The sequence below is a fragment of the Ixodes scapularis genome, unplaced genomic scaffold, assembly GCF_016920785.2.
Source record: "Ixodes scapularis isolate PalLabHiFi unplaced genomic scaffold, ASM1692078v2 PGA_scaffold3__209_contigs__length_174095766, whole genome shotgun sequence".
Lineage (NCBI taxonomy): Eukaryota > Metazoa > Arthropoda > Arachnida > Ixodida > Ixodidae > Ixodes > Ixodes scapularis.
This window is the reverse complement of record NW_024609868.1, coordinates 113,390,459-113,414,734: the sequence shown is the minus strand read 5'-3', so window position 1 is coordinate 113,414,734 and position 24,276 is coordinate 113,390,459. Positions and strand designations below refer to the sequence as shown.

The window sequence follows — 24,276 nt, the reverse complement described above, 5'->3', positions numbered from 1 at the left end:
TATCGTTTTGCTGCGCTGCTTTTATCTTGCGTGTCCGTGTTCTCATATTTCATTGTGGGTGAACGACGAAGACGTTCTAGATGTGCTTATATCGAACCGCAGAAAGCGTCACAGCAGCCACGAATTATTTTACTATTTGATGCAATATTTTGAGTACTAACCTCCAATTTCTATCACTGACACGTTCGCTGCCGCTGTTCCCCCCGTTGCCGCACTGGCGGATGCCATGACTCTAACAAAGAAACGTACACACTGGGCTCGAAGACGCAGATCGCAACACACGAGTCGTACCCTGGAGCGACTATCCAGCGCTTCAAAGTGCCCAATCAACGGAAACAACCCACCCGCGGCACTCCACGGAGTGCTTTTGTCGGCTCTGGTATCGCACAGGGGATCGCTATTCAGGAAAACCGATAGAAGTACCTTTTCAACAATTTCTAGCCTCACCCGGCGGCGGAAATAAGCCTTCAACTAAGTATTGTAAATGATGAAATCGAGTCAGTCACCACTGCAAATTATCAATATTAAGATAAATTCAGTTACAAAATTTTACAAGCTGAAACAGCAGTTATCATGAGAGAGCTGGCACGCACCTTGCGAGCGTACCCTATGTTCATCGGCGGTACAGCGTTTGGTGCGCGCTCCATTCACAAGCTGTTCCGAGCACAGTCGAGAAGATGGTGTTGAGGAAATATCCTTTCGGTTTACGAACGGAATCCACTGCCGCCAAGACCGGGGTCATTTGGAAAGCGATGGACCTTAAAGACATTGCAGCCGCTCTCGCCTTGCCGGATTCATTGCAAGCTACATAGGTCCTCGGACAGTATTCAACGCTTTCTGTCGTTATTCGTGCACCGTATGACCGAGCAATGGTGTCCCGATGACCGGGGAACTGTTGCCATCGAAGCCCGTTACTTTAATTAAGTTTGCGAGTTCAAAACAGAAAAGAAAGCGCGAACGAAGTTGGGGCACAGCAGACACCCAACACCGGCCAAGCCTCTCATCTGGGACTTTCACTCTTTCTACACAATCAGAAAGGGGGAAAGCGCCGGTAGCCCTTTCCCCTTTTCTCTCTCGCCCTCTTTCAGTAAAACGGTCTGTACACAAACTCAACTCTCCTACGTCGCGCCGCGGTGGTGGCGCATTGGGTGCACTTCCGGTCTGGGGCAGTGGGCAGGAGTCGCCGTGCGAGACATGCATTCCTGCATTTTTTTGGGGGAAACCAGACAAAAAAGCTGCCCTCTTGTCAAAATGCTGCAACAGGGGCTGTACCAAGAGAGTCTGGAAAGGTTTGAAGATCAGTTTTCATGTGTTTCTGCCCCCTCCGTTAGTCCGAGAACGTGCATAGTAGCCGTGACAAGGGCAAACCAGACGCTGTCGAACTACGATTGCTTGTGCGGCAACACTTTGTGGTCGTCAGATGTAGTTTTTTTTTTTTTTTTCTTCGTGCAACAAGCATAGCTTGATTGTTTAGATTAGGTGCGCTATTTGTGCATCCCGTATAAAGTCCAAAAGGGCTCCGGCATGCGCGTTCACTTTGGTCCATTTGTAGTAGTCCTCAGGGGAGGCCAGATGTAGTTGTTTTGTTCCAACATGAAGGAGAAAAAAACCGCCAAGTTGTCCGGACCACCCGAGGGTTCAGTGCATCTTCAAATTCACACAGCCGCCTGATCGTTCGAACTTTCGTCTGCTCTTTCAAACTTGTCTGCGTTTTGTTGTTTGCACGTTCAAACAAAAGCGGCCCGTAGACCAAACTTTGACCAGGTGATTGCAATAAGAAGTAGTTGCAAGCCTCAAAAGGCTTAAGTAGGCTCGGTGTAAGCAGTAGATACAAGATGTTGATCATTGGTACCAGTGGCCATCACCGACTTGTTACGCTTAGTCTGTTCTCGCTTCCAATTTTCAGTATCGGCATCAATCATCGCCGCTACCTTCTACACTTCTGCAGCACGAGCGACATTGCGACCGAAAATAGCTAGAAGAATAACATCATGGTTTTGGCGTCCATTCTGCAGCGTTCATGCGAAGGAATCACCGCACGTCAAATTATTTACGCAAAGTTTAGCGGCGTAACGAATCTTGATAATTTCGCTCAGGCAATTAAAGTGGTAAGACATTGCTATGAGGACGTAAAATCAACAATTCTAATAAGAAAAAGAGCACGGGGTTTTACACCGACGCCGACAACAACGCAATTCAATGGTTTGTTTATGGGCGACGGTGAGCTTCTTGCCCTTCCTCCACCGAACATGCGCGACGTCGGTGGTGTCCGCTAGGGGCGCTTCGGTTTATTTGTAGACATGAGTTGGTGTATAGTTGCGTACAAATACTATCATCATCATCATCATCATCAGCATCATCATCATGCCACAGAATACAATTTCGGTTTCGCCTGGAAATCGAAAAATTTGTATTGTAACATGGACATTGGGAAAATGTATATATATTTTTTTCGACAAACATTTATTTTGCGGCATGCCTGTCCTGACCAGGTAGAATTTTTTTTTTGTTTTCTAGGTTTTGTGTTTTTTGAACCCTTTGAATGCTGTTTTTTTTCCCTGCATGCTGAATGCAAATTTTGTCTAAATAACACTAGCGTGCTCTATGAAGAATATTTATTTATGAAAGACAGCACTTTATAGGCAAAAAGCTAATTGATGTCTGCATGCCCCTAACCGACGACATATTTCTTGTATTGTACTTTTTGAGGCACGGTACTATGCAGTGGCACCTTGACCTCGCACCGTAAGGTCACTCTCTTATGCTATGGTTCCTTCCTTCCTTCCTTCCTTGTTCTCATGGTCGTCAAATACCTAGTTCATTAGTAATTTCTAGATCTCGGTGTTCGCACCATGAAGCGTGAGATTAAACGCATAGATTTGCCATTCTGTAACAATGAAGGAGCATACCGAAACAAAAGTTGCCTAGAAAAATAATAACAATATGTGCCACTGTCATCAAGAAGTGGCACCACAAGATAAAACACTGTTTTCAGCACTTGCTCATGCATGTTGCTGCACATAAAAACAGATGACAGCCCAGATGGGAGGGACAGGGAGCAAAGCGGAACTGAAACCACAAGTGAATGCGCCCGAGTGTACTCAAGCGTGGCACTCAAAGGGGTTTTGAAAGAAATGAGAAAGAGATCGTTCTTGGAGACTGAGAATCTGCTTTGTCAGGCTTTCCAGGGGTGGACCAGAAGGGGCTGTATGCCTTAGAAGTAGCCAAATGAGAAAAAGGAAAATGAAAAAACTGCAGAAAATAGCCACTTTGTAATGTGATGTTATACGCGAGGGTACCTGCATTGTCCCGACGAAAAAATCGCTCGCAGCAGTAGTGTTGTCCGACTTTCCGCCATCGGCTTCCATTCGTGAATTGTTTTAAGCTGAATTGAACTTTTCGTGGGTCGATGAACTAGATCAGACTACGCAAGAGGGATGTTAAACTTTAAAGATGAGCTTGGAAAACAAAAATTCCCGAAACTCGGCGGTCAACTTACTAAGGCTAACTCCGTGCCGGGTTTACCGTGTGATTTGGGGGCATGTTGCAATCACGGGCTGCCTTTAGTGAAAAATATTGTCAGTTACCTTTATGTGTGGAATGTAGTGCTTAAGCAGCAATTGTTAAAGTTAGTTTAAGAGGCATTAAATGTCATGTAGTGTTACGCTGTCAAGTCGTGGTGGTGCACGACAGTCTGACATCGTGCGAAGTGCCATCACGTCACGCCGTTACACGGCAGCCAGACCAACTGTGCACGCATTGCCTGGCATAAGGTATGCATGAACGGAGGGACAATCAGCTTTCTGGGATTTGTGGGTTTCGTTCTAACACACCTTATGCTTTAAAACGAGGCACCCGGTGCATTGGTGTGCCATTTGCTAGAATAACAGACCTCTGTCCCTATGCATACCCCATCCTTTTTCCCTACAGCCGGTCGGCCAATCATGAGCAGTACCTGGAGAAGGAGAAGCTGCTACAGCAGGTCTTCGACATGGAGCAGCAGGTGTACCCCAAGCCCCGCAGAGTGCTTTACCCGAGGCCCCGCCTCAAAAAGATGGACGTTGATGGCCAGACAGTGGTCTCGCCACTGGGCACGACCGGTGAGCTTCTGGGCTGCGTACATAGACTGCTGCGGGTGGGGACGTGTCCTATTTCTCCACTTTTCTGACGTTTGGTATGCCGAGCTTTTCTCATAAGCAGTGCTGGTTAGTACAGTATAGACCACTTACAACGTAACCGCTTATAGTGCAGGACCGGGTATAACGCGGCTTTTTTAAACCACCGGTTCGCCTCCCATAGAACTCCATGTAATTACAGACCGCTTAAAATGCAGGCGCGCCAAGGGAAATACCGGTTATAGTGTGGTTTCTGAAACAGCCCGCTGAGCCGACCGACGCAGCGAGCACGCTTCCCTGTGCAACACTAGATAACCAAGATAACGGCGCCAGCCGCAAGCGGCACTCGCGGGGCAAGGAGGTTGCTCGAAGTGGCTGACTCGAAGAAGCGGAAGAGAGAAGCTTCAGTTGCCATAGCGACGGAGGGACGCATGCACGTGTCGTTCATGTGCGTGCTTCCCTCCGCTGCGTAGGAAACAACCGCAACGGCAGACCAGTCGCAGGTCGAGGAGAAGTGTTCGCGTGCGTTGCATGCCGGTTGCGGGGCAACTTCTTGCTTCTTCTATCCGGAAACATGACGTCGGTTGTGATCGTCGACATAGAAGGCATGGTGGAAGCTCATCGTTCCGCATAAAGCGCTATCCTTGACTGTGAATTTTCGCTGTGTGTCGCTATGATAACCCAGCACGTATGTAAAAGACGGGAAGATCCACATACTCGTGCGGCGATGTCGTGGCGGCACACTCAAGACGGCAGAAACGCCTGTGTCGTTGTGTTTGTTTACTTCGACTACAATGGTGCTTTCTAAGCATTTGTGTTTTCGAACATCGCCCTGATTTCTTATTTGGAGAATTTCATGCCTGTGCTCAAGTTGAAGGTATTACTGGCGCGTACCGTATAAAGGATGCGAATTTTCACGCGTTTTCATCACCGGAGAAAAGTCATTAGGGTTAGCAATCCTGAACGCTCGCCACGTCCATCTGCAACCCGCGGTGCCGCTAGAAGGCTGCGCCAGGCAAAAGTTGCTCATTTCTTTCAAAATGTGTGACACACTTGAGAGAGAAGTGTACTAGCAGTACTAGTCTGGTGAAATAAATACCTTCCTCAAACTAAGCTTTATTTTTCATCTAACATAAAATAAATTCTTTTACAAAGGTAAGTTGTCTCATGGCATGTATTTTGGCCTGAAAAATTGATGTTTTGGTTATAGCGCGGTACCGCTTATAGTGCGGATTTTCGTGACTCCCGCGACATACGTTATATGCGGTCTACACTGTAATGAGCATTCTCGGTACTCCTGTAAAAGAGATAAAAGATTTTATGGGAGCAAAGCTCTGTTTTAAATAAATCCAGGATAGTTGTAAAAAAACCACGAGAATTTTATGTTGAATTTACAGAATGCGCATTAGATTTTCTTTACGGAAGCTAGGTATCGTGATAAGCGGGAGTTTTTTCCGACTGCCAGCTGGAACGGGCGGCCATATGTTCAGGTAGTGGTTGGCACTGTTAATGTTTGGGTTAGCTCTATGTTCGACAGGGCGATCTGCGGTGCGTGTGCCCTGGAAATGCTTTGCAGCAGCTCTGCTTGAGCACCGCCATAACCGACCTTCCATAGCAGGCCAGGTTATTGCCATCTTAGATTCTGTTGTGTCCTTCTCCTCGGCATTGGCCTTTGTGGAGGCTTGTCAACACCTGCTTGAGTGGCTTGGTATCTCGGTAAGACAAGAGAAGCTCAGCAATGGTGGCTGTAATCTGGCACATTTGCAAAGAGTGTATATTGTTAAGACTCCGCTATTTCCATCGCTGTGAGCCCAATCTTGGGTGTTTGCCAACACATTGGTCGTATTCCAGCTCAAGCCAGATGCTTCTGTTTCGTGCGTGTGTTGCATCCAGTCGCAGCATTTTGACGTAGCAGTTAAAGGGGCAATAAAGAGGATTCTCAAATCGCCTGTTCTTGGTCATAAGTGATTCTATGGACCCTAAGCACTCTAAAAATTCAAATATTGCAATCACGCGATGCCGATTTCCTTATTAAAAACGTGATAAAAGGTCAGGACACACCCCTTCCTGTGTGTATACCGTAATATCCCGAGTCATCGCCCACCCCCCAACCGCCTGAAATTCTTTAAAAAAGTGGGGTGGGCCATGTCTCGGTGGGTGAGCACAAACACTTAAAAAAAAGCGGAAAAAACTGCCTATTTTTCTCTGCGTATCTAGCGCTGATGCACAAGAAATACAACAAACTCAAAACTCGATTTAGTTTCATTGTTTTATAGAAAAAAATGCTCACGAAAGAATATTTTACTATAGCAAAGTCCGATGATTGCATACGCGCTAGAAACACCGCCGATCTGCATATAGCACGCACGTTTGTTCCGTGAAAGAATGTCACCACTATGTTCTCCTAGTTAGTTAAAAAAGAAAGAAAGAAAAGTCTACAAGAAAATAGAAAAACCGACCAGGCGCAACGAGCGAGCGAGAGAGCGGACCAAAGAAGCGACCAAGAGCAATGCTGGGAAAGCGGGAAAGCCGGCGGTCGCGTTGGCAAATACTTTGGCGTCGGGCCAAGTCGGGCGCCTTGTCAATTGCAAGCTCTTGCGCAACTTTCTTGTTTGGTGCGTACATACGTGCATCCGTGCACGGCGGGCTATCAATGCACGGTTGGGACGCTCTGCAAACGTCTGTGTAGGACGTTCCAGCAAAGCTTTATTTACGCTTTGGCTTTGCCTAAAATATTGCACAACCGCGGTCGCGACGGGCGGGAAGAAGGAGCGGGTTCGCAATGACCTTACTTCGGCGGAGACAGACTTTGACCTAACACTCCGCGGTTACGTTAACAAACTCTTATTTTGTTATCTCCGTCGTTTTCTTTTCGCACGGATACACGACCACTTTGGGGTCGCTCACGGAGGAAATGCGTAAACAAAAAGAAGTGTCTTTCCCTCCTTCGTTTTACTTTGTCACGGACGTCCTCCAACTGTAAGGTCCGCGGCCGCGTCATTCGGGTAGGATGAGTGTTCGCGGATCGCAGAGTCCGCGCTGGGGTATTTGAAGGGGTGGGCGATGACTCGGTGTTTTTTCGGAAATCAATATTGGCCCAAAAAATGGGGTGGGCGATGGCTCGGGGATGGGCGATGACTCGGGATATTACGGTAGGCAAAGCACGCCCTAGCAGCGGTGACAGTACAGTGACGATGGGTGCTCGTCAGGTGCCTTGCGATTGGCCGACGAGTGCCCGCCGTCACCGCGCTGACACCGCTTAGAAACACCCTAGCAGCGGTGTCCCTGAGCGGGAAATCCGCTCAGAAAGTGGTGTGTCCCGACTTTTCATCGCATTTTTGATAGGGAAATCGGCGTCACATTATTGTAATTTTTGGAGTTTTATTATGCTTAGGGCCTGTAGAATCAGTTGAGACCAAGAACAGACAATCGCAGAATCCTTTTTAGTGCCGCTTTAAAGGAGCTGTGCAACGATTTTGACGTTGAAAGAATTGGCGTCTTCTATTTCTTTTAAATTGTTCACCTTGTCACAAGGACGGAAAATACACCTCCTTCCTTCGAAATGTTGCGATTCTGCCGCATAATCGCGAGGCAAAAATGAGAATATTCTCCGACCTGCAGCCGCAAGCGGCGGCCGTGAGAAACGCGCGGCATGACGTCAATGGGGGTCTTGTAAAAAAATAGCAAGTTGTGCGAATACCTGCTCTATAAAAGGTAACTATTCTTTAAATCTTGTTGTTCTAACATCAATATAAATTTCGTCAAAAACCTGGTGTCATCGACAAAACTTCTATTAAACGGAGTTTTAGTGGCGCCATCTATCCTAGGTCCACAAAACTGTCAGCTCTATCTGCTACCGCGAACAGCCACCAGAAGCCGGAGTGGGAGGGGGACAGGGCCGGACGGGTATGGCCGGACCCGAATGAGACTTTCCTCCTTTCACCATATTGTTCGCACTGCCCCCCCCAGCGCATGGTCACGCGGTCGCGAGCGGATAAGTTCTTGCTGCTCACGGATGGCTCTAGAGAGAGAGCTTCACCGGAACCCCGCGCCAACCCCATTGACAACACAGCACCTGTGACTCGGAAGATGGTGAAGGAGTTGAGAGGCGCCAAAAACCTCAATCTTTGTTAATTTTATAATAAAAACTAGGACATGCAGGCAAAAGCGTTTTTTTGTTCTCTACTTCAAAAAGGTCGAGACACCAACTCCCAATTTATTTAAGCAAAGCACTGAAACTCTTGCACAGCTCCTTTAAAGGTGCAATGCATTAATTTTGACGTTGAAAGAATTTACAGCTTGCATTTTTTAAACTGTTTACTCTGCGGAAGTGCGAGTAAACGCGTCACCTTTCTTTGAAATACTGCTATTCTGCTGCCTAATCTCGAAGGAGAAAAGGTGGCTAATTTTCAATTTGCAGCCGCATATGGTGGCCATGGGAATCATGGTGCAATGTCACCAGGAGCGACAATTTTGTCAGTCAGCAAGTAGTGCGATTTTCTGCTTGATATAAGGCTAAATTTGAAACATCTTTTCGTCTAAGCATAGATACAGTTAGGGATGCCGCAAACTTTTTTCGAATTGAAGTTTCGATGATCGAATCAAGCGGTTTGAAAGGTTCGAAAGATTTCGAATTTTCGAACTTTCCATATCGAGAAATTCGACGGAAGTTGAATTTTCGAATTTATTAAACTAAGAAGTTTGACGCTTTTCGAATTTTCGAAGTTATTACGCTCCAAAATTCAATGCTTGTCGAACTTTCGAACTTGATAGACGAAAAAATTCGATGATTTTCGAACTTTCAAACTTATTGCACTAAAAATTTCGAAGCTTTTCGAACTTTCGAACTTCCTACGCTAAGAAATTCGATAATTTTCGAACTTTCGAACCTATTAATCTAAAGAATTCTAAAATTGTCGAACTCTCGATTCCTGAAAAGTCAAAAGTTCGACGAACTTCGAACTTTTAGGGTAAAAGTTCAAAGCTCGTCGAACTTCGAAAGACCGGCGGGCGGTTTCATTTTTTGCAATTTTACATTGGGTGATGCATTCCTTGTGAAAGACAATGCCGTTTATTTCAATCATCTGGCATGCTTGGTTTTAGAAAAATAGATTCCCGAAAAAGCGAGGAAGGACGACGGGTTTTTGACAATTGTCGTTTTTGCCATATTTGAAGCGCGCTATAGCCGGAGCTATTTATGGTAGAGATGTTAAACCTTTTAAGAATGATCTATATATAGCCTAGGTGAGTGTCGTCTTAAGATATGATTATTGTTGTTCAATACGAGTTTCGAATAAATATCCAAACATGTACCTACGGACAATGATGCCCTAAACTTGGTAATTTTTTTCGCCTACATTGTTTGGGTATCGCATTTAAATTAACACCAGAGACAGTACATATCATTACCATCTGTAGAATACAAAATAACGTATTTATTGCTTTTTTCACGTTGAGGAATAAATTAACTCACGGGGGAAGATTTCTAAACTTGTTCAAGTTCAGCGCGTCATAAAAAAAATTTGTTTTTTCTCATTTTACGCTTTTGGGACGTGTTTCTTTTGGCCTGTACGCATTTTGGTAGGAGAAACTTGTTTGATAGTTCTGGGCCTCTGAATATGCAAGAATACAACACTTCCGGCAGGTTCTTGATGTTTTTTTTTTTTTCTCCAGCTTTTTATTTTTGCATTTATTGTTATGTTTATTTATTGATTTTTTTTTACCAATGGCAGAGTTATTTAGGTCGAAAAGACATAGCTTTGAACTTTCGAGCCACCGAGCATGTGACGAGTAGTGCCTCCTGACAACGAGTTTCTAAAGGCCTGTTCACACATGCAGCGGAGCGCAACAAGCATAGCGCTGACCTCGTGCTAGCGCTGACGGCACGTGAGCAGCGTTACATCAGCGCTTCTCTGCATGTGAGAACTGGCCTTAACAATGACCATCTACGCAATCTTTTATGCAGTGAAGAGCGACAGTAGCTATAGTTATGCATAAATAATTTCAGATTAAAATAAGCTCGACCATGCCTTCTTTCCCCGTATTGTTTTCTTTAACAGTCCGAAATATCTGGGGGGAGGGGGGGGGGGGGGAGAGACTGGAGCTCCCCCCCCCTCCCCCGCTTTTCTTGTTCTGACGCCACTGGTATGGTAGAATGCTCCTCGACCTCAAGTTGCGTCAGCTTCTGTGCGTTTTGCTCGGTGTTTCTTTCGCCCCAGAAAATAAACCTCCAAAGCAATTACAAACAAAAAAATTGTCAAGGTGCAGGCATGCTGGTGTATGTTGATCATGATGCAAAATCCCGAGACTGGGAGTGAAATTCGTAAGAAATAGTGTAAGAAAAAAGAAAAATGGGGACAGGACAACGTCTCAAACTCAGCTGAGTTGAGTTTGAGACGTTGTCCTGAGCTGAGTTTTGAGCTGAATTGAGTTTGAGACGTTGTTCTGAGCTGAGTTTTCAGCTGAGTTGAGTTCGAGACGTTGTCCTGTCCCCTTTTTTCTGTCTTCTTACACTTTTTCTTTCAAATTTCATTATCAGTCTCAGGATTTTGCATCATGTACAAACTAAACTTACTATATGCCAGCGTCACTCGGGCGGCGTTCGATCGGATTACTACCAGCGTGCAAGGGGGTAGGGGGGCAGTTTGCCAGATTACTTCAAGGTTTTTCTGAGCCTCAACCACCTGCCTGCCCCTGGCCGTTTCGAACTGGATGAGTGTTGTTAAACAGTGCGTTCGTAGGATCACTACTTCGTAATGCACGTTAATGACCACTCCGGGCTGGTGGTCACAATTGCTGATCTATTGTTGCACATCACTGCACTGGCAAATATTCCAGCACATGCGGGGCACTCGTCGTCTCATTTAATTGCCTGACCAACTTTGCGCAGTCTAAATATCACACCCAAACTTTTCTAAGCCTGATTTCGTGAAAACCAGTGAGGCGTGAAAACATTATTTGAAACTGAAACTGTGGCGGAACATGAAAACCGGTCTTCGAACTTTGCGCACTTGGACTTAAAAAAAATCAGAACCCTTCAAAGTTTTTTTTTTTTTTTCTTCTCTAATTTAGAACTAAAAGAGAATCGAAACCTTTAAACTTTTCTAACTTTATGTAGAAAGAAATTCAAAATCTTCGAATTTATCGAACTTTATGTCTTTGAAAATTCGAAACGTTCAAATTTTTCGAATTTTAGATCTAAAGAAATTTGAAACATTCAAATCTCTCGAATTTCAAATTAGAGAAGTTCGAAATATTCGAATTTATCAAACCTCAAGTAAACAAATATTCGAATCCGAACTTTTAGAAACCGTAAAAGCTTCGAACTTTTCGAACTCGAAACCCCAAGATTCTGGAAAGTTGAGAATTTTTCGAATTCGAACCTCCCTACGGTTGAAAATATCTAAACTTTTCGAAATCGAACATCAGTTCGGTTCAAAAATATTGAAACCTTTCGAATTCGAACCTAGGGTGGTTTGTGGCATCCCTAGATACAGTAGGACCTCGTTGATATGTTTTCCAGTGGATCGGGGAAATAAAACTTATGATCCGGCAAAACGTAAGAAACTAGAACACCATTTGGGGGGGGAACTAGAGATGAGACAGCTAAGAACTGTCACGAGACAATTTATTTTACTCAGACATTCATAGGTGTGAACTTAAATTGTCTCAGAAAGATTGTAAACATTCATAGGTATCAACTGAAATAAGCACACTGTAAAAGTTTGTAGGCATGATCTCAAATACATACAGGCAAAGTTAGTAAACATTTATATGTGCAAACTAGAATACATTAGGAAAAAGCTCATAATTTCCACCTGGCCCATTGGGTGACTGAGACGCGCACGAGCAACAAAGTCCTGGGCTTGCGAAGGGGCGTTTGCCAATGTCCTTATCCGTTTGTCCCCCCGCACAGTCGTGCACAACACTATGGATTGGCTCTGTGCACGATGGAGCCAATCCATAGCTCGGATTGTGTTGCTTGGCCTTCTTGTTACGAGGGACTTGAGGTCACGTGCAACACGTGAAGGATTATAGTGCTAACACAGCTTGTAGTGCCTGTTAAGAAGATGGAGTATAACAAAGTTGTATAACAGAGACACCAGATGCGACTTTAAAGCAGTCTGTAGTCACTGACGATTTGAGAAATGCAGGGTGTGGCTTATTGCGTCGACGCTTCTTGCTTTCTGATAGGTTCTTTGGTATTCTGATTGGCTAATACCGCAATCTCTTAGGCTGTGGAGTGATAATGAGACGCTTGGGACGTGCCACATCATGCGCTTGTTACGCTGTCAGTGACTCCGCGGTGTCTAAGCTTCCGTACAACAGCTTGCGGTGAAGGGGTGCTGACTGCCTGTGCACTGTTTTGCAGAGAATTCGAACGGGGTCGTGTGCCACATCGTGTCCTACCCAGATACCTACCCCGTGCCGGAGACAGATCTTCATGACAGCGTCCAGACTGAGTTCATCGAGGGCTACAGCCTGGCGGGAGCCGACCCTTCCGTCTCGTCCGGAGAGGACACCATGGAGCACAAAAACGGAGGTGGGTGTCCTTCGTGAGGTGGATGAGGGAGGGGATTCTCTCTAGCTTGGAGGTAGGAAGCTTCTGGATGTGACACGATGCCGCCAGAGGTGAAGCTGGGAAAGACTTAGAGTTTGGAGGGACACGCCCCCAACGATGGCCAAAAACAAACAAAACCAAGGATGCCCTTGGGGGCGTTCCCACCAACAGCAACCTATACTTTCTGCTTCCGTCGGGGTCTTCTCGTTTGGCTCGCTTGTGCTGGTATGTTTCCTTCTTTTCTTCCTTACCTCCATTTTCTCTAAGTTTCTTGTTCACCTGGCCAGTTAAGGGCAACAAGGAGAGAGGTGTCGTAGCAGCTTAGGCTTGTGTATCGTACACTTTGGGCGGGACAATCAGCCATGCGGACACGGAAGCATGTTTTAGGAAGAAGGTGCTTGTATAGACCAGTGTCCGCGCCAATTCCAGGGCGCCGCCATGTTTATCTACGCTCGCGCCACCACGCGGAGAGAACTGGCAGGCAGGAGGGGGGGCTGCGTTGGCGGCGTTGCTTTGGGGAGCTGGATGCGGCAGGCTGTCCGAATGCACAGGCACATCGTGAACGATGTCTTCACCAGAAGCCTCCACGACCCGTTCTTCAACAGATAAGATGTCGTGAACATTCGAGAACCCATCTCTATCAAGAAAACAAGAGAAAACCTTTTTTTGTCTTAAATGTTCTTGGTGTCTGCTGACCCTTGACATCCGTGTTTCAGTCCGGGTTCATTGCGTAGTAAATATTTCGCTACCGCTTTCTTGTAGCTTTCAAATGCTTGATTGTTGACTTCTTGTATACGACATTACATTCGTGAAACGTTTGAGACCGATTTTCGCGATCTGCTTGCCTTTCTGCGGCAGCGCGGCTCTGCCGAGCCAAAATAAGTGGGAGGCGTTCACTTGATCGAACGCCGTTTTAGCGAATGAAAACGAGACCACAGCGTTTCATCGAATGACTAGCGAATGGGTCTAGTTACATAGACAGCCCAGATTAGCTTTCTTTTGTAATGTGGCGCCTTGTCTGCCGCTGCGAAGCGGCGTAAACGAGGGCTCCGAGTATGTTAGCACGTCGTCACTCGCGGTGCGGTCAACTCGTCGCGAGATGTTTTCTGGCTCGGCTAGATGGAAACCAACAGCGGCAAAGTGGCGTATGGACACACGGCTCTCACATTATGGGCACTGTACTCACATACCGCGGTAAACAGGACCGGTGCCGGCGAAACGGCAGTTGGCACACCAGCGAAGAAGCCCTCAACGGGAAGCGGCGGCGCAGGCCGACGCAGCCCCCCCTCCCTGTGAGCATTTGGGTTCGAGATTATTGTTCGCTTTTGCTCCTTGCGGTCGAGGCTAAAAAGAGCACTTCTGGACAAAGGTCTATAGTAACTAGACGCGTTAAAAGCTTGTTAAAGGGACCATGAAATGATTTTAAAATCGAATTTCATCCACCGCACCTCGTAAAAGGTGTGAAAAGAAACACAAAAACACAAAACTAGGGAGCCAAAAAAAATTATTTGCTATAGAACTTTTAAAAGAAAACTGGACTCTTTTGCGCCTTCCTTCCTTCGCCTGTTCACTACGATGCATCCGCGGAAATGGAGCACGTCAGCCAAATCCAGGTCGCCTATTGGGTAAGAGCCTACCTCACCAGCACCGCGATCGTAAACAATAAATAGCCGGCGAATGTTTCCTAAAAGTTTTGTTAAATAATATTCAGATCCACATTTTGTAGCATAATTAGAGATGTGTGGCGAAAATTGCCAAATTTGATAATGCTGAGAGCCAAGCGCCATCTATCGTGTGGTAAACGAAGCAACTACTGTGCGTGCGCAGTAAGGCAGGGCCAAGTTCAGAACGGTTATTTCCTTTGGTTTCCTTCCTCTCAAAACTCTGACTGACTGAACGTTTATTTTTCTACGTGTTCATCTCGCGCGTGCCGACTTCAAGCAGCAAGAAAGAAATGTACTTAAAACAAACCACGACGAACAAGAACGCTGGATCCACAAACACCCGAGAAGAGCGACAACAGCCGCGAATCCCGCTCCTACGAAGCTCTCAGGATATAGGCCTAGCAGGCACTCCGACTCGGCGCAGCGTTGCTTCGTCGCAAGACCGTCTGTCTGCCTACGACCGGTTGGCGTGCTGAATGGAATATGCCCGCGCTACCCTTGTGGACCCTTCCCGTATTATAGTTTGATCGCTGACCTCAATTTTAGGTTAAGAGGTGAGGTCAATCTCTTCCCCTTGTTTTCCGAGGCAGGGTTGACGAACACTCGTCGAAAAGGGACCCTCGTCAATTCTCTCTTCTTGTTTTGTGTGATATAGAGCTGAAATAAACGCTGTATGGATTACCTTCGTAACACGGTATGTACACTTTGTTATTGGTATGCCATTTTTATTCTGACAGACTGCACGTCACTGTCGAGCTGTAACAGTTCGTGGGAGGTATACGCGCAATACCGGTCCAACCTTTCTTTGCCGAGTGTCGCGTCAGTATCGAGTTGCAATCGTAAAAGATCGGTCCCGAAGCGCTTACCAACAGCGCGAATACAGCACTTCATCAAACGCGCGCGTCCGCTCTGAGTGTGAACAGGTATTTACTTGGCTCTTGCTGACACTCGTAGTTCAAACATATCTTTTTTAACGTCGGCTCGCTCCTGCATCTCCGAGACCGCGAAAAACGCCGCGGCAATTTGTTTCCATCTACGTCGCTTTGCAAACGACTGACACTGGCCGCCTTTTACCAACAATGACAGTTGGGTTAACTTCTGGAGTCTTCACCGGAAGACTCGCTGCACTTCCCAACAGGCATAACGGCGTATGCTGTCGCTGTAGCGCAACGTATCTCATTGAATTTCGCTCAGCTGCGATGTGGCGATGAGAGGCGCCGATTCAGAAAATACGTCGGTGACATCGGCGCAGTAAAACCTACCGGCACACCTCAACTCGTCGCCGCTAACGCTCCCATCTCCAACTGCCGAGAGAACTTCCGGTTCCGGAAGCAGCGTACGTCACGGCTTGTTTTGCGGTCAAGAAAAAGTCGATATTTCATTAATTTTTTGTGTAGAAGTTAATAAACCGAGACGAAAACGGATGCCTGTTCGGCATTCAGTGAACATTGACGGTTTAATGTAAAAGTTATCTGGAAAAAGTAAAAAAGTAATTTCATGGTCCCTTTAATTTCAAGTGGGTGTTGAAACGTTTGAAATAAACAAAGTTTGAACTACAGTACAGCCCACTTTTAACAAACCTGGAAATAGCGCAATAATGGATATAACAAACGGATTTTAATTTCCCGTTACCGTTTGTATACCCGCAATGAGATACGAGCCCGCTTTTAACGAAAAACTATGGGAGGCCCGCCATGGATATAGCAAAAAAAAAGTTGCAAAACATACTCAAATTAAGTGCAAGAAAAGCTATTTACGGTTTCTTTGTGGAAAATAATCGCAAAAACAAACAATTGCGTACGGATCCTGCAACTAAGGCGGCTACCACGCTTTGTCCGAGCGAGGGAGGAATTCGCTCTGTTTGGTAAGTTTTGTCCTCCACAGTACGCGTGGCTTGCACGAAATTTAGGGTTTTCGGCCGTTCCTGTTTGCTCCGCATTTTTTCGTCCCCCGTTTCGCCATCTGACTACGGACCTATACAAAGTTTCTCTCAACATTGAGGCGGACTCCCCTCCATACACTACGGTACCCTACCTGACTTAACCTACCGCTGCCGACCCTGACTATCCCCGGATTTTGTGCAATATGTCACTTTCTGGACCACCAACAGTGAAAAGAAAGGTCCTGTCACTGAAGGTGAAGCGGACAACCCTGGAAGATGTTTGACTTGGTTTGAAGAAATCCGCAAACCCCAAGAGGTACGAGATACCTCCGTCAACACCGTCGACAATACGGTCGCCGACCAATCTTTTGGACTCGCGGGGGATCCCGAAATTGTCCGAATAATCAAGTGGTCCGAAAAATTGATTTTAATCAAATTATCAAATTGCAACGCATGTTCCACTGCATATTGGCCACTTTCCACTTGCTTAATGTCAATTTTAAGTTCCCATGAAACTTCCACTTTATATTGTTTACTTTTCACTTGTTCGTTGATCTTTTTGATCTCAGTGCTGCACATTGTCGGCGCCTTCGTTGGCACAAACAGCGAAGTTGAAGTTGGCACCATTTGGCACTATTTGTAGACAACATTTAGTCCACCAAGTTTGCTTCAATACTAAGCCTATTGGGTCATTCCATGTGAAACGTCCCAGACGTTGCGCTCGACCACCTCCGATTTCTAAAAAAAATTTATGGGCTTCGGTCACAAGGTCCGTAGCCATACCCTAAAATAGTTTTGACGAAAAAAAAGTTTGTGATGACGTGAGCGCGATTTTAATTTTTGAAAACAGCGTGAAACTAGGCATCACTCAATAATATACGAAAAATCAGCTTTTTTATGAAACACAAAACTATATTTTTTTCTTAACTTTGCACGGTTGTCGGCTTAGAATGTGGTTGAGTTTGTGCTGTTTTGTTTAATTTAAATATTTTTAAAAAATACATAATTTTATTCAAAAATCAACATTTTTTTCATTTTACTAAAAAATATATAATTGCTCCCGGGACCTAATATAACTTTTTATAGGTCGCCCTTTAGGTATAAAACGTATAAAAAATATTTTAAACCGCTCAATTAAACATCTTGCCGTAAAACAAAAAATCCTGAAGTTGCCAAAAAGTGTGTTTTGACGCATAAACAGCCGTTTATTTCACCATGAGGTGGTCCAAGTAAAAATACAAAATATGGTGGGTTTGGAAGAACGATTGATCGTCTTTTGATTCTGAAAGTTTAATCAGAGTAATTTTTGTTTAAAACGAGAAAACAATTTTTGAAGTTGAAGTCTCGCACCACTACCCGGCGTCGCTTCTTAAACGCCTCTTCGCCGCACAGCACGCCACCTGCGACAATAGCCGAAGCGATTAGGTCCAAAGAAACAATGGAGTTTGCTGCCCGCTTCCCCTCGTCCCTCTTTTCTGGCTGTAAGGGAAGAAACGGCGGGTGCCCACCGCTTACTTCGCTTTGTGTGACAGACCGCCTTCGCCTCTAGCCCTCTTAACATGTAATCCTCTAAGCTCTTCAATAAAGTCCCTAATTATCACTTCTACGCCCTGCCTCAGCCCTGCCATGCCTCACAGAGGAAATCATTCAGATTATGTCTAAAATATCGAGCAATAAACTTTCTGGCGTCCTAAATTTCGGTCAATGTTATACATTAACTTTATTGGGTGAGTGGCGGTTCGGCAAAGCTGTCAGAATAATCGAACGTGTCCGAAAAATCGGCATCCAAAATATCGGTTGGCGACTTTCATTAAGAACGGCAACAAAATTGGCGCGGCACTAGACAGTGGTGCTGACCGCGCAAACTGCAAGAGACTAGCAAGCCATTGTACGAGGATGTTAAATCTGCATTCTTTAAATGGTTTCTGGACGTGCGTACCAAGGGCGCCCCGATCAGCAGACTGATTCTACTCTACAAAGTGCGCAACCTGGGGTTCATCTTCGTTCATGACTTCATGCCTAAAACCGGCTGGTTGCAGCAGTTTAAGGACCGACACAGCATCACTGCAAAAGCATTGTGGTCAAGGCTGCATCTGGACAACACACACGGTGCTCCAAGCTTGGCTGGACAAACATCTCGACCAAATCTTCAAAACGTATGCCGACTGCAACATTTATTACGTAGATGAGACAGGACTGTTATTCCAGCTGTTCCCGGCCAAGACGCTTGCATCAAAAGATGACAAGTGTCTCGGCACCAAGGCGGGCAGGGAGCGTGTCATGGTCCTGGTGTGCGCAAATATGGATGGCGGCGGCAAGTGCAAGTTGCTGGTCATCGGAAAATCTCATAAACCGCGGGGCTTTGCTGCCATGCTTTCGCTTCCCGTGACGTACGTGCAAATGGGAAGGCGTGGATGACGGGGGAACGCTTTCTGGCGTGGTTGACCGACTTTGACGACGACATGGCGCGAAGAAACAGAAAGTTCTGCTTCTTCTAGATAACTGTAGCGCGCATCACATCAATCTGCTGCTTAACGCCATGGAAGTCCTCTTCCTGCCCCCAAACACCACGGCCAAGCTTCAGCCGATGGACCAGGGCGTTACCGCCAACTTTGAGGTCCATTACCATCGCCGGGTTGTCGAGCGTCGCCTCATCGATCTACAGACCAACGTGACACCGAAGGACCAGAAGGTGACATTAGCCAAAGCCGTGCAAACGGTCAGTGGTGCGTCCAACGTGGCACGATCGCACACTGCTTCAAAAGAGGTGGTTTTTCCCGAGCCAGGCTGCCAGACTCCCCTGCTACGGGCAACGAAGCGTTTGCCGGAGACGACGCCCCTACTGTTGCCGAAATTTCTGCGCCGTTGGAACGGCTCTGGGGAAACTATGGCTAAGGATCAACTTGTGCCGTCCGGCCTTGACCTCATCAGCTTCCTCACAACAGAGGACGACGTTGTGGCCACTGAGGAGATGATTGATGAAGCTCTCGTGAAGTGTAACCTTTTAATGTGGAGGCAGGTAGCGAAAGTGACGAGAGTGGCGACGACTCCGCGAGATCGGTGTCCGTCAGAACGGCTCTCGCCACGGTGGGAACCCTTCGAGACTACTTCGCTGGTGTCAGGCAGGTCAGACTGACAAAGTCTTTTCCTGCACTTCGACGCAATTGGCAGGCGATCGTGCAGACGTCCTTACGTGGTACGTACAGTCCCGAATCGACGGCTATTTTGAAGAGCATTAAAGTGGCGTGCTGAAGCAGCTGATTTTTCGCTTTTTTTTTTCGAAGTCCACATATAGCAAAGAATGGATATGGCGAACTGATTTTAGATTTTCGCGGCATTTGTTATAAGCGGGCTATACTGCATTCAGAGTCAAAGAACAGGAGCCGCATTCGGTGTCTGGTAGACCCGGGAGTGCCCAGAATTGCTACTTTTGTATTAATCCAAAAGTCTTCTTGCCCTTCTTCCCTAGCCCCATGCAGAGCAGCCAGCTAGGCCAAATGTCCAGGCTAACCTCTCTGTCTTTCATCAAAATCAATCATGAACCGCTCATCACCTTCTGCTTACATTCTTGGAAAGTCAGGTCATCTGGTTCTTTGTGCCGCATTGCAGTGTACGGTGAGGCACGCAGCATCAAGTTCCAACATAACCTGCTATGCGAACGGCCGTACCTGGGCTGTACCGCTGTTCTTGACAGAAACAGTTTGCAGTCGTCGCTGTGGCTTGATCCCAGGCACCTTTCAGTTGACAGGGCAATGAACATGGCAGCTTTTCCAATGCGAGTGCTCATTGTCGACTTCATACAGAATCCCTAGTTTTTCCTTGAGGGTTTTGCTATTGTACTTGAACTGATGACAATGTTGCAAAACGGCAGTGCAGCACAACATGTAGCCCACAACTGCCCACAACATAACTTGGATTTTTAGACTCGAATGCCAAACAGATAACAAAGAGAGCAAAGAATGGTTATAACTACTACTGTTTATTCAAGTGTCACAAGGTTCAGCTCCAAGAGTTTAATGGATAGGGCTGAACTCTTAGAATCGGGTAACGGCTGGTGCCTTCTAGCAGAAGGTGGCACCAGTCACTTTCTGCTAGGAGGCACCAGCCACTTTTGTTGGGATGCTCCCAGGAAAAAACTTCTCTATAACAAGCCACACTTTTTTTGTAATGCGAACATCAAAGTTCTGCATGTTGCTTTTAAGAGGTCGTGGGGAAACAGTTTGTCTTGATTTCCTGACCTTTTTGAGCTATAACTGGTAAACATTTCATATGTACCGTAGAATACCGCGCATCCGCCCATTCCACATTAAGCGCCCATTCCCAAATTTCTAAGATCTGAGAAAATATGTACAGTAGATTAATATGTAAAATTGATGACTGGACAAGCGCCCATCCCCCATTTTTTCGCGATTATCTCTAAATTTTGAGTGGGCGCTTGTCCGGTATTTTGCTGTAGGTATTTTCATTCTTTGGGGCACTTTCTTTTTCGAGATACAATACAATACAATACAATAAACTTTATTTTTCCAGAAGTACTGGAGGGGTCCCCAGACAAAAAGCTGCTAAAAGCAGCTTGACTGGGTCTGGGTCCCTCTTATACATGGCAGCAGCTCGGACAACAAACATATAAAACACTTTACCATGGTGATAAGAAAAATAAAACAAGGTCACATAACATTGGAGTAGCAGAAGAACAAAATTAGCTATGAATAGTTAAAACAGTAGGTACGTAAGTCTTTTTTGCCGATTGTGTAGATGTTTATGTTGTTCGTGGAACATTTATTTAACACGTACGGTACTTTGTAATGCAATGATTGGAGGTTGTAATTTGTGCGGCACCGAGGAAGGAGCCAAGTGTCGACACGGCGTGTGTTTAGATTACTTTCACGTTTCTCAAGTTGAGAAATAAAATACAAAAAATCTATGAGTGTTGGCGATGAGAAACGAAGGGTACAGAGTAAACGATAATTATATACGCGTTCTATGGGTAGTATCTTATATCTAGAAAATAATGGTTCTGTATGGTCTGTATATGAGACACCCGCGATAAAACGTAAAACTTTTTTTTGCAATAATAGTATAATTTGAAGGTTTGTCTTAGTTGTCGTAGCCCATACAAGATTACAGTAATTTAAATTGGACTCAAATAGTGCGTAGTAAAGTTTTAACTTAATACTGATTGGTAGAACATGACGACAGCGGGCAATAATGCCGACAACTCTGGAAAGTTTAGCAATTAGATAGTTAACATGACTGTCCCACATCATATACTCGGAAAAAAGTACTCCTAAAATTTTATGTTGGCTAACTAATTCAATTTGTGAATCACCAAGTTTGATTTCATTTTTAACCAGAACTGGTTTATTAATACAGTCGAACCTCGATATAACGAACTTCAATGTAACGAAATCCTCGATTTAACGAAGTATTTTATTTTTCATAATTTCTTGCCCATAGACCCCATGTATTTTTAGTCCCTATATAATGAAGTCTATTTAGCTGCTATTTCAATATAACGAAGCGCCATTGCCATAGAAGGCAATAAATAAATCAACTCTAAAAAACAACTTCGCAAAAAAATTGTGGTTAAAAAAAAAAAAATTATGCGCAAACGCGAGCGCTTGATAGGTTACTTCACGGGGACAGGCCTTCCAACGTTCCTAGGCTGCCCGAGGATGCGGCGTCGGTAGCGCCGGCGAGGCATGCGGCAAAGCGGATTCCGCGAGGCTGGCCAGAAAATGCCGAGCAAAAAGTTAACACGGCATAACAGCATCACCACTGACATTCACTGATCATCATAGTTCACTGTACCGCGGGTAGCGCAGGAGCCAACTTCCGCGGGTGAGCGACGTGATGGCGCGACCCTGGCGCGACCGCACGGGCAGTGCCATCTAGGAGAAGACCGATTATCGTCTTGCGAGCGTGATGTAAAGCCAAGGCGCAAGCACACTGTGGGCGCAAGGGGGCAAGTAAACTGTGCGGTCAAGAGTGCTGTGTAGGTTGGAAACATTGGCACCGCCTAAACTAAACAGCTTTATTTTTTAACCGGGCGGTTCACTTACGTGCTTGCTGCCATAAGGAAACGTAAAGTTCTTTCTTTGGATGAGAAAGCAAACGTTTTGAACGCCATCCTGAAGAAACTGCCGAGATCACGAGCACTCGGGAAGTGCTCGACGCAATGGACGTACTGAGGAGGTACACGGCGTCGCATGGGCAGCAAGATGCTGTGCAAGCGCTCTGGGCGCTCGAACGCCGTATGACGCCGCCGACGCCGCTGCTACTGTCGGACAAGGCGCAAGCAAAACTCGCGGACTACTTTGCCCCTAAATAAATGTCATTTTCGGTGAGTTTTCATACCCGTAAAATGTTTCGGAATTTTTTTTTTTCGCATGCTAAAGCCAAATTTCGATTTAGCGAAATTTCAATGTAACGAAGTAAATTGCGAATTTTACCGACTTCGTTACATCGAGGTTCAACTGTAGATCTAAATAAAATGGCTTTAGATTTTTGGGTGTTTACTTTAAGGCCATTAACTTTGGACCACATGTCAAATTTACTTAAGATATTATTCGCTTTACATATCAGAACATCAGCATCAGTAGCAGAAACAAAGAGGCTCGTATCATCAGCATAAATGACAAACTGAACTTGGTGATCGATGTTAACAATATCATTTATGTATACATTAAATAGAAAAGGCCCAAGTATGCTTCCTTGCAGCACACCAGCAATAACATTATGAAAGGAAGAGTAATGACCGTCAATTACTACGCACTGTTTCCTATATTGTAGATATGATGTAAGTAAAGCAAGGGGTACTCCGCGGACACCATAGTTGCCAAGTTTAGCAAGAAGAATGTGGTGATTGAGAACATCGAACGCTTTACTGAAGTCTATAAATACACCTAACGTAAGAAGCCTTTTTTCAATATTTTGCAATATAATTTCTTTTTGAAGTAATAAAGCGGCTTCAGTGGATTTACCTTGTCGAAAACCAAATTGACCGTCCGATAGTATAGAATGTTTTGTAAAAAACGAATTTAGACTTGCGAGTATAATTTTTTCAAGTGCCTTAGAGAAGATAGGTAATACTGATATAGGCCTGTAATTATTCGGGACGTTCTTATCGCCTCCTTTATATATAGCAGAAACTTTTGCCAACTTCATGTTTGCTGGAAATTGTCCAGATGATAATGCCAAATTATATATGTGTGCTAAGCATGGGGCGATTATATCTATTACATATTTAGCCGACTTTATTTGTAATTGATCAACGTTACTACTTTTGCTGTTTTTAGTCCTAAGAATATATTACATATCTCAATTTCGTCAGTTGGATTTAGAAAAAAAGTATCGTTATTATGCCTCACAAATGAAAGGGCACTAGGATTAAAAGCAGTGGGTTGTTCAACCGAAAAGTGAGTGTTAAAGCATTCCGCCAGACTTTCATCGGACATTCCGCCAGACTTTCATCGCACATAACATTTCATATGTACCGTAGAATACCGCGCATCCGCCCATTCCACATTAAGCGCCCATTCCCAAATTTCTAAGATCTGAGAAAATATGTACAGTAGATCAATATGTAAAATTGATAACTGGACAAGCGCCCATCCCCCATTTTTTCGCGATTATCTCTAAATTTTGAGTGGGCGCTTGTCCGGTATTTTGCTGTAGGTATTTTCATTCTTTGGGGCACTTTCTTTTTCGAGATACAAAAGCCATATCTTTATTCGGTTTCAATCAATTTGTAGAAAATTTTTTTTTATGAATCAAGTTTTGCATTAAAGGTCAAGCCTCTTCTTTGACATCATTTAAAAGCCTATTTTTCAGCTTCATTTTTATTAATGGCATTATATTGTAAACCTAATAATAAAAGAAAGTAACAAAAAGCCACACAAAACGGATTTTTTTTCATGGCCAGGAAAGGGTTAAGTCGCTGCTTGCACTACATAGGCCAGTGGTCTCAAACTCATTTGAGCGTGCGGGCCAGATAGCCGACATTGGGAAGGCCGGGGGCCAACGTTAGACGTGGGGGGGAGGAATCAAGAGATT

The 24,276-nt window shown here is 45.2% G+C and overlaps 1 protein-coding gene across 1 annotated transcript in view; it reads left to right on the top strand.

Moving 5' to 3' along the window:
• LOC8053708 overlaps window positions 1-24,276 on the top strand; it is a 65,804-nt gene that overhangs the window by 10,115 nt on the left and 31,413 nt on the right. Inside the window, exons 2-3 of the mRNA XM_029981605.4 lie at window positions 3,931-4,100; window positions 12,487-12,657. Coding sequence (XP_029837465.1) covers window positions 3,931-4,100; window positions 12,487-12,657 — 341 coding nt within the window. The remainder of the gene's footprint in view (window positions 1-3,930; window positions 4,101-12,486; window positions 12,658-24,276) is intronic.